Raw genomic sequence first — 11,192 nt, forward strand, 5'->3', positions numbered from 1 at the left:
CGGCGGCGCCGGGGGCGGGAACGGGAGCGGGAACCGGGCCGCCTCCCGTCTCGTCGCCGTGACGCGGCGCGAGGCGACGCGGGGCGCTGGGAGCCGCGCCGGGGCGAGGCGAGGAGCGCGGGCGGCCGCGGAGCCCCCGGGGCCGGGAGGTGCCGGCGCGCTGGGAGCGCGGCTGAGCCCCGCGGGCGGGTGCCGAGCTCGCCCACGCACGGGCGGCCACAAGTTTTCTCCTCTTTTTTTTTTTTTCTCCCTGCTGTTTTCCAGGTCTTGGGGCGTGCGGCAGCAGCGCGGGGGACATGGAGAGCATCACGCAGCTGTTCGGCGAGCTGTGCGAGGCGCAGCTGGCCGYGCTGCCCTGGAAGGCGCAGCTGGGCCGGCGGCGGCTCTGCAAGAGGAGCGCCCGGCGGCACCTGAGGCGCGTCGCCTACGACGCCCTCTTCATGGACCTCTTCCGAGACGAGGCGCGCAGGCTGCACGCCAGCGCTGCCCGGCTCCCCGTCAAGAACAAGATTTTGATGCTGTCCTTCAACCTGAGGGTGGGCGGCCTGGGGGCCCAGGCCGAGCGGCTGGAGAGCCTCGTGGAGGAGCTGGAGGCGGCCGATTCCCTGCCCTTCACCGAGGTCAGCTCCGTCCTGGATCTCCTGGTGCAGCTCGCCGGAACAGGCCCCCCGCAGCTCGTGCCGCAAAAGAAGGACTATTTCCTAAACAACAAATACGTTGGGAGGAACGTCAAGTACCAGGGTTACGATTATTACGACGTGAGCGTGTTCGAGGCCGACATCCAGTCCCTCATCACGAGCGAGGAGTGTCAGTTGAGCGACACGATCCAGAAGACGCTGCGGATCATGGAGGCGGCGCCCGGCACCGGCCTCTCGGCCATGGGGCTCTTCTCGCAGGGCTCTCCTGCCGGCGACAGGTTCGAGAAGGAGACGCGGGTGTCGCTCTTCGGGGCGCTGGTGCACAGCCGCACCTACGACATGGACATCAAGCTGGATCTGCCGCCCGTGCCCGACAGCGCCGATCTGTCCGGACTGGCAATTAAAGTAGGATAGTGTTTGGTTTCGACTCCGAGTCAACACGTGCTTCCAATGTGTCCCTTTTCAAACTCTTTTGGAATATATGTTCTCTTTTTTTTTTGTGCATGAATGTGATGGAAACATGGCAGTGCTTGAATTTTTGCATTGTGGGTTTTGCTGACAGCCAGATAGGCTTTCCAGGTATAGAGCTGACAAAAAATCTTGGTGTCACATCTAGCAATGGGCTAAAGATGTCATCCTGCCAGTCAGCTCTGTCTGCTCATGCCTCCCTTTGCTTACATTCTTGCCTGCTTTATGCTTTGGGCATCTTTGCATCCTTACTCTGATTGCATAAGCGTTCCTGTCTGTGTGTTCTGCTATGCATATTACACTGCCTCCCTTGTGTTTCCTCAGCTTACTGTGGCTTTAACCAGTTGTTTCAGTTGTTATTTTTCAATGATCCTTATATTTCCCACTGCCCTTAGGTACTTCCAAGGTGTACAGTTTCTACTGCATCTTTTTTTTCTTTTACTATCCATTTTTTTGCTATATTTGCTACATTGTGTTCTCATTTTAGATAAACAGATTTTTTTTTTCCTCTTTTCAGGGAAGATTCTTTTATGTTTCTTTACTTTTAATCTCTGTTTTGTTCTTTCCATTAACGTATGTATTGTTTTGGTAATTACTGTTATTTGATATCTTAATAGAAGCCTGAAGGCAGACTAAATTTGACTGCTTCACATAAAACTCCTGTAGAAATGGGTAGGAGTTGAGGTTATGGTACTGAGCACATAGATACCTATGGATTTTCTGCATGTGAACAGATTTAACAAGTGGAATTAATCATAGTTAACAAAATGTATAAAAAATTGAAGAGCTGGTTCCTGAATCATGTGTTGAAAAGAAATTCTAAGCAGTATTATTTTACTGGAGTGTGTGTATTGTTGAATGCCCAGAGGTGAGATTCTCAGTCAGCTGGTATGTTTGCAGAAGGAATAGGTTTCAGTTTTAATACCAACCAAATGTATTACTTGATGGTTGTTTTATATATAGTCATTGGTACCTGCAGATCTAACGAATGAAAGAATACTTACAAGCTTAATATTAAAGGGAAGAACAGATTGAAATACTGTGTCACGAATGATAGCAAAACCTATTATTTATTAGCATGAATTTCCTTATTAATATATGGTTGTGTGTCTGAACTCTTTTGACAGGTTCCTCAAAGCATAGACCAGTCCGAAGATGAGGGGTTCCAGTCAGCATCCAACCTGACTCCGGATTCGCAGTCGGAGCCCAGTGTGACACCTGATATAGACCTGTGGGACGCGGTGCTCACCTATGGACCCAGCAAGCGGAGGTGTTGGGAGAGGATTGGATAGTACGTGTCTGCTGCTGCTATACATCATCATCATATATGCATGCATGTCAGGGTGTCTCTGTTCCAGGAGACCTCAGGATAAACTTGGAAATGTGCAAATTTAACACACAGAATTCAGGATACTGCTGTATACTGTATCGAGAGAGGAAGTAAAGGTGCTGCAGCTTCTCCAAACTAGCTCTTAGGCCTGCAGCTAATTGGTTCATAGGAGCAGGTTAGAAAATCATCTTCGTCAGAGAAAGAGCAAAGGGATTAAGGCTTACTGCCTCTGTGAAATGGGCTTTTTTAATCAGTCAGGCTTCTTATGTTTTCAGTTTCCAAAGAAGATGGTAGTTGTACTGAAAGATTTAAATCCATACTCCAATATTGTATTCATATTTCCTGTGTCTGTGACAAAAACAGGAACTCTAACTGGTGTCTTTATAGTATTATTAGACTTCTAGTTCTTTTTGGTTATTTAAGAGAAGATACGTCTAGATGGTGGTACTCAGAGAAATGTGCTCTTTATATCCCCTGTGTTTTTATGTAGTCAAGGAATGTATCTATTGCAGTATTATATGGTGTTTTTTTTCAGTTCCAAGCCTCAGAAGCTCATTTCTGTCTCCCCAGTCTGATTTTCCAGATCCACTGTAGCTCTGTCTAGCTTTGTTCATGATACAAGGCAGTATTTGTTGATGCATTTAGTCTATAAGTCTTTCAGATTTAAAGCCCATATGTCTGACAGCTTGAATGCAGTGGATGCTGCTAGAATTTATAGTTTTTGGAAGCAGTGGAATATGCTTTGTGGGGAATGGTTATCCTCACTGGGAAGAACTTAAAGTTGTTAATACAAATCATAATGATATTTTGAGCATACTTATTTTTGAAGTAGTGAAATATTAATATTACAATGACCCTGGAAATATAGTTTATATTGCCCTCTTTTTACTTATGTGAAACTGCAGCAGAGAAAGCCAGCAGAGAAGCTTGGTAACTCTCCATCGAGGTTTCAGTCTTTGAACAGATATTCAAATTATCTGCAAGTTTCTTCAATGTACTGAATTATGGTTACAGTTTTATGGCCTGAATGCACATTCTTTTAATAAAGCAGCATGATACTAGTAGTGTTTTTAATGCACAGTGCATATTACTGACTGTGTAAAAATCAGGAAAGTCTTCTTGCCTTTTTTAGGAGCTATGTTTTCTTCTTTTCATATAATCCTCTTTTGTGTTTACTCTGATGCAGCCCACCTGGTAAGAAAGAGGAGCCCTACCTTACTGAAGCTGGGAGAGAAGCTTTTGACAGGTTTTACAAGCTCCGAGAAGGGGAATTGCAGCTCTTCAGTAATACTGCCCTGCAGTTTCCACAGCTTGTGCTAATGAAAGAACCTGAACTGGTTAAGGATGTGTTGAATGTCCTCATTGGTGTGGTATCTGCCACATTTTCACTCAATCAGGTATGGAAGACACTTCAAAGTGTAGTTCTGATTTACATCTAAGCTTGTAGGGGTTTCCTTGGAAGAATTAGATTTGGTTCTTTTGAGATCTTACAATTATTTTGGGTACTGTTAAAAGACTGAATGTGGCCATAGGGTAGTATTGATATGTGGCAATAGTGCTGTTACTGTAATGCAGTTGGCAATGGGTGTTTTGTAGTGCTCTAATGGAAAATTGGTTTGAGAATTCTTGAAGATAGAAGTAGTTTCACAGTAGTATTTTCATTAAAGCCTTAGATAATCATATTCTGTGTGTTTGAAAATATCGTTGACACTCCCAAATTTTGCTAAAATTTAACATACTTAACTTACTGCCCTGGCTGTGGAGTCTCAGTAAGCAGGAAACCTGAAGTACTCGTCATGTTTGTCTGTTAGTATTTTTGTATGTAAACATCTGCTATTTTAAATCCTAATGCATCCGTGAAATTGATTTTTTTCCCTTTATTATTTTAGGCTGTGCAAACGTTTGTGATAAAGGAAGGGGTTTATGTGTCTGGAACCTCCCCAGAGACGATGCACAACCTACTCTCAGAAGTGGCAGAATACGGGACCTACTACACGCGGCTGAGTCGTTTCTCTCTCCAGCCAGTCATAGATTCTTCATACAACAAGGGGCTTGTGTTTCAGGTAATGCAGCCTTCTTAAATCACTTATTTTGAGTGACCTGTTTATGTTAGATAGAGAAGATTACTCTGATTTCAGGTAGGCTGGAATGCTTGCACTCTGCAGAATTGCAACGTATTTTCAGGATAAGTATTTATATTTGCTGAAGCCCTGCAGTGAAGCCCTGTGTAAATTGGAGCTGAGTGTATCTAGGGCTTGCAGTTATTGGAAGAAGATGAAAGCACTTCATTACCTGGTGTGATTTGTTTATTCCTGTTCTTCTCTTGAAAAGTAAAGGAATACCCTTTTTAGATGTATGTGTTTGTACATTAAAATACAATAATGTATAGTTTATATGATGTGTTAATGTATAGTTTATATGATGTGATGCACAGAGTATGTGTACGTAAATATATACTTTAAAATATGTAAGTTATTTTTAGAGCTGAAACAGAATAGAGAATCATGATGTTCAATAGCTTTAATTACTTCTTCATCATCCATAGTTACTTCTTAAGCATAAATTTTTCTCTAACGGTCACCTGCAAATTATACTGAGCCCTATGTGTATTGTGCATTGTGTATTACTAGGTGAATTCACGTAGAATTCAGTGAAGATCACCTACAAAAATGCATTCCTTTGAAATATTTCATTTATGGTAATGCTCGCAGAAATTATGTATGTATTTCAAAAGGAGAAAAGAAAGTCTCTGTGTTGCTATAAAAGGTTGGACGTTTAAAGATTTTTTTTTTCAAAACCAAAACTACATGCAGATAAAGGCACAGGTTTCAGCTGTTAAAAAGTGAATAGCTCCTTGAAATGGCAATGCAAAGAAGCTAAACCAGTTGAACCAAGACTCCTTATTATGTTCTGCCAGAATATATAGTCTGTGTGCACTGGATATAGAGAGGGTTTAGAGGAGATAGCTGCATGACTCCAAGCCTACTTGGATGTCTTAAGTTGCATGGTGAGGGTATTTCCCCCTTATTTTAGACAGCTTTTTTTTCTTTCTTTCTTTCTTTTTGGAAAAGGCTTTGTCTTTTTTTTTTTTTTTTTTCCTGGGGATATAATTGATGTGAGACTTAGGTAGGCTATTAACAGCGTTAACCACAAGACCTGTTCAATATTTTCTATTGATACTAGGCATTCACAAGTGGGCTGAGAAAGTATCTTCAGTATTACCGAGCCTGTGTTTTGTCAACACCTCCTACTCTGAGTCTTCTAACAATCACATTTCTTTTCAGAAAATTGGGTCGTCAATTGAGGTAAGAAAATCATATTAAATATTTAAGCTGTTCAGTGAAGAAAAATGTAATCTCTTTCTTCATGTATGTGAAAAGGAACGGTATTAAGCAGATGCTGTTACACAGTTTTCATCAGTTTTTCCTCTGTTTTCATGGAAAGATTTGTTCCAGAAAGGTCTAGGAAAAACTAGGTGAACCTACATTTCTTATGTAATACATATTTCAAAATACTATATGGTGTATGATACTCAACAATAACATTGCTGAGATCTCAGAGACTTCTGAGTGAAAGATGTTACTACGTTTGTTTTGATACTATTACGTTTCAGGTACTTGGCTGAACTTTGTGGCATAGGAACGACGACGCTGGGGATCAGTGGCGGAGCTGGTGCTTCATTTCCTACGGTGATCATTCATTGCATGTTTTTATGCTTATCTTGGGATAGAATATTAAAATGCTTCAAATAAATTAAGTAGGATTTTGTATAAATAATTAAGTGGTGATCTCAACTTTATTACAGAAAAAAGCCCAGAAATAAATGTTGCTTGACTTAAGTAAAATACCACTGAGCTAGTATTGAAATGCTTTGGAATTTACAAGTGCCGTGTGAGATGAAAAAGAACAATTTCAAGGGATGGTGCTTACTGATTTTTGGGTTCTGGTTCTATATGTGCCTTTGCAAATATGAAAGTGTTTAAAGTCACAACCCAGAAAAAACAGAGCATTTACAAATAGTGCTTTTACACAAAAGGGAGCAATCTTAATTTTGATTAGAAGGGTTGTTCTGGAGAAAGGATAAGTCCATCTTCTACCTCTCAGGCCAAAGTGGGTGTTAAATAACCCGTGGGGCCAACATCTAGAATGCAGTGATCCTTTCTCCAAATATTTCAAACTTGGGAATTTTATCCAGTGATTTAATTTGCAATTCCTGAAGTAAACAGAGGACTCAAAATAGGCTTTAAAGCCTGTCATCTCATTCTGAAAGAGATGTCTGTAGCAAGTCAAATGAATCCACAATCCACTTCCAAATACGCTTATTCCTCTCCAGTGACCAGCAAGTGAACTTAGGGTAATTAGCTCAGATTAAACTGATCTTAACTACAGATATCTTAAGTGAGAGGAATCCTACCCACCCTGTGTAGTTAAGCAGATGTAAGGATGTGTGTTGAGGAATCTTTCCCTCTAGGAACCCAGTGTTAAAGTGGAATTTATTGTCTAACATTAGAATAGTCTTTATTTCTTTCAGGGTGTGAAATTGCTTTCGTATCTGTACAAAGAGGCTCTCAACAACTGTAGCAATGAGCATTACCCAGTTCTTCTGTCTTTGTTAAAAACCAGCTGTGAACCATACACAAGGTGTGTGTATTTTCTTCTCTTAGTAATTGTGTTTAAGAACAGTCTTGAGTTAGTAGTCTGGTGAGTAACTGCTAATTTAACTATCTTTTTGGCATTTTCAGAGGAATGTAAGCTGTGTCTCTTAAACACTAGTAAAAATTCGTTTATTTTACTGCTTTCCTTATTTTCTCTACTTTATCAACCCATCAACAACATAAAGGCTTTATGTATGTGTATATGACTAGATTAGCCCTAAAAATTCTCATTGAAATCTGAAGACTCAAATAAACCTTTAATCTTTCTTCTTGCATACCATCACTTCTAGTAAAATCCTGGCACAGGCAACTTTCTCCTGTTGCACAAACCAGGAAAGTTCATGGTTGTTTCCACTGTCTGGCCACTTCTATATGGGCTTTTCAGTAAGCAAAAATGAAGTGAAACACATCTGTTATTCATTAAGTAGGGAGAACTAAGTAGTGCCAGGAAATGGATTTCCTTGTATTGCAACAATTTTGTTAGGCAGCACTCTTCAATTTAGAAGTTGTTATATTTGTATACTTCTGAAGAGATAGTATTTTTTTTAAATAAGCATATATAGAGATTATAGGTGTAGACCATTGTCAGTTTACAGTGATATTTATTAGACATAATGTTATTAAAAGGAAAAAAAAAGTCAAGGTGTTCTAAATTGAATATTCCTCCTATAGTCACCCCCTTGTTTTTTTTTTTCTTCCTTCTGCTTAAACTCTTCTTTAGAGAAATTCAGTTTTCTTCAGTTTACCAGCAGATCACAATATCTGATGATAGCTCCTGCCCTGCAATGCACAGCTTGTAGTTTAAGTAGCAAGCACAGGATGTCAAGGCATCACTACAGAGCTGAAAATATAAAAACACACTTACTTGTATGTAGTATTTGTGGGCCTGACACCTAAGTCTGTTGCAGGTCACTGTCAAGACATCAGTCACATAAGCAATCCGGGCTGCCGTAGAAGAGGGCAGGTATTGTCTAAAGAAAAAAGTTAGCCTGCTCATTCATTAATCTAAAATACATAAACTAACAGAAGCTGGCTTTGTTCATGCAGTTCCTAGAAAAGTAAGTTTTAACACGTAAAAAGGTCTTAACTTTTTGCTTAAAAGCTCAGAGTTGAACTATGGTTTCTGTGCTTAACATCTCCTTTTTAGCATGTGCAACAAACCAGCAGCTGGTTGCTAGTATTGCAGCTAGAAGGAAAGCGAAGTATTAGGTTGAAGGTGCTCCGAGCTTTTTTAATTTATAGTTTAATTTCTATTTATTTATTTAATTCAAAAGCCCTTTATCACAGAGGGGGAAAAATGAAAAAGTATGAACAAATACTCTAAAATAGTAGTTCTCATTTTCTGCATATGTATTAGAGATGTTTCTAGTTGAAGGAAAAGTGTGCGCATATTTGTTTTATAGTCTTTCCTCTTTCTTTCTGCTAGTTAATTCACCTGAAAATAAATCCTTCCGGCTTTTCTTTCTCTGTTCTTTTGATGTGTCTGATTAGATTGCCAGAGGCTTTCATATCCACTTAGTGATGTCCAGTTATGAAGATTGTTTTAATTCAGGCAGTTCTCTTTGGTCTTAAATATTTACTTTTCACTGAAACGTGTGATATAAAGAGAATTTCTTTTGAGAAAGAAAGCACAGATACAGTCTCATGTATATCTTTAATATTAGTTCAGTAGCACTTAATTGCTCATTAACCTTGTTAATATATGCTTTGATCTTTTAAGGAATATCATTATTTACTTGCAGTAAATTTGAAAAGAGGATTTTTTTTCAATGTGCTATAATAATAAATTATTATTTTTCTTTTTTAGATTTATCTATGATTGGGTATACAGTGGTGTTTTCAGGGATGTTTATGGCGAATTCATGATCCAGGTGAATGAGGATTATCTTTGTTTCAGAGGTATGGCACAGACATTCAGATTTTGAATCTGACACATTTTGAATTATGCAATCTGTGGTGTTTTAATTAAAATTTTCTATGTTTATCCATTTGTCTGATGTGCAGATAAACATTACTGGACTCATGGCTACGTTTTGATTTCGAAGGAAGTAGAAGATTGTGTCCCTGTCTTTCTTAAACATATTGCCAATGATGTGTACATATGTGGGAAAACCATAAACTTACTGAAGCTGTGTTGTCCCAGGGTAGGTGTTGGCTTGGCTCTTTCTTGCTGCATTGAGAGAACCATGACTCTTTGGGCTTTTAGCAGATTTGATCTTTTATTAATAAGTGGTGTTACGTAAACACAATGTTGATTCATGTATGGTAATTATTTAGTCTCAGATATTTGTGAGCTGATTATCTACTCACTTATACCTCAATGAATAACTATAAATTTGATGCTATTATAATTTTATATTATCCCATATGCAGTCTGGGCTTCTGATTTTCTGTTGTATTGAAAGCAAGAATGTTTTATGCTTCCAAACAACTACCCTCCATTCTTCACACAACTCATACTGTTATTTGTATATTTAAGAACACCTCTTTTACCAAATTGTAATTCAGTTTTGCATAGCTCTTTTATTTCATCTCTTGTCTACCACTGTTTCTGAGAAGCCTTAAGTAGTTTAATTCCTATTTTGTACAACCAGTCTTTTTGATAAGAAGAACACGTTAAATTGATTAATATCTCCCCTCTAAGTGTCTCCAACAGTGAAGCAACCACAGAGGTTGCTCTGTCTGTGGACACTCTTTGCCGAGCGACTTGAATTCTGTTTCTTTGTAAGGTCTGAGCTGCCCATTCTTGTTAGAGTTGAACATCCCCTCTGGGCAGGACTCCAGTGTCTCACATGGGGTGTCCCCCCTGCTATTTCTCCCAATGACTGCTCCTCTAAATGTTCTCACTCCATGGTTCGCATGTGCCCATAGTACCCTAATAAATGTTCACTAAGAGAGTATCTTCTGGAAAACATATTTTAACACTTTACAATTAAAAATGTATTTAAATGGAACTTTCTAATTATTTTTCAGCACTATATATGTTGGTCAGACATTCCCGTTCCACGGATTTCAGTTATTTTTTCCCTGGAGGAGCTGAAAGAAATAGAGAGAGATTGTGCAGTGTATGTAGGTCGAATGGAAAGAATTGCCCGATACAGTTCAATAAGCAAGGAAGAGAAGGTAAATAAAGAAGAGAACAAAAGGATAAAAATATTATTGCTAGTATGTAAGAAATCCCAAATTTTTCACATTTATTGTGGCTTTGAAAGAATTTGTGTTCATGGTCAAAACCTTACATGTTGCTCAGTTGCATTTTGCACTGCTATCTTAGCAAATAAGCTTTTAATATAGTTTTTAAAAAATAGATGGCACACTGTCTTTTCTTGGCATTTTCATATTTTTTGTGAATTTTGGACTGTCATCGAAAAAGCTTTGAAAATATTCGATTATAATTTGGGAAATACAACAAGTTAATGAGTAACCTCTCCTTATTGGCAAATTGTTTTGTCTGAACACTTTTAGGATAAACAGATGTACATCTGTCAGATGCCATCAATCTGGTGTATAAACCAGTCTGGCTTGGTTCAGTGTATTGTCTGGGATATTAATAAACTCTTAATATTTATTTAACTAATAAAATAAGCACTTTCCATTTAATTGCTGCCTTATTTCTACACATAGAGTGACTGTAGATTAATAACCATTTCAAAGTGTGCACCTGCCCTTGCAACACTGTATTTTCAAATCTAAAACGAGCAAAATTGCCAGTAGAAAAACTTGTTTTATAGGATTTACGCATGGAAATAGCCAAACAAGAATTAATTGTTCATGCTCGAGAAACTGCCAGCAAAGTGCTAAAAGCCATTAATGGTAAGTTGTGATGAAGCTTTGTGTGTGTGTGTGGTTTTGTTTTTGTTTATTTGTTAATATGAAATGGTGGTATCTTTATTGTAATACAGATCGACAAATATCAGAGCGAATGGCTTTGGATGCAAAGAAACGGGAGCAGTTCCAGAAGCTGAAAGAGCAGTTTGCAAAAGACCAAGAGGTATTTCTGTCTTTACTCCTTTCCCCTTACTCCTCCTTTCCCCTTACTCCTCCTTTCCCCTTACTCCTCCTTTCCCCTTACTCCTCCTTTCCCCTTACTCCTCCTTTCCC

General features: G+C 39.2%; 1 protein-coding gene across 1 annotated transcript in view; it reads left to right on the forward strand.

Annotated features, from left to right (window-relative positions):
* The first annotated feature begins 296 nt into the window (after positions 1-296).
* Positions 297-11,192, forward strand: part of TUBGCP6 (tubulin gamma complex associated protein 6) — a 21,287-nt gene continuing 10,391 nt past the window's right edge. The window contains exons 1-12 of the mRNA XM_026053814.1: positions 297-1,043; positions 2,234-2,397; positions 3,623-3,833; positions 4,326-4,499; positions 5,620-5,741; positions 6,050-6,125; positions 6,968-7,077; positions 8,899-8,990; positions 9,096-9,235; positions 10,065-10,214; positions 10,823-10,904; positions 10,994-11,082. Of these exons, the coding sequence (XP_025909599.1) occupies positions 297-1,043; positions 2,234-2,397; positions 3,623-3,833; positions 4,326-4,499; positions 5,620-5,741; positions 6,050-6,125; positions 6,968-7,077; positions 8,899-8,990; positions 9,096-9,235; positions 10,065-10,214; positions 10,823-10,904; positions 10,994-11,082 (2,157 nt within the window). The remainder of the gene's footprint in view (positions 1,044-2,233; positions 2,398-3,622; positions 3,834-4,325; positions 4,500-5,619; positions 5,742-6,049; positions 6,126-6,967; positions 7,078-8,898; positions 8,991-9,095; positions 9,236-10,064; positions 10,215-10,822; positions 10,905-10,993; positions 11,083-11,192) is intronic.

Source organism: Nothoprocta perdicaria, unplaced genomic scaffold (assembly GCF_003342845.1).
Source record: "Nothoprocta perdicaria isolate Ctin4 unplaced genomic scaffold, notPer1 scaffold_119, whole genome shotgun sequence".
Classification (NCBI taxonomy): Eukaryota; Metazoa; Chordata; class Aves; order Tinamiformes; family Tinamidae; genus Nothoprocta; species Nothoprocta perdicaria.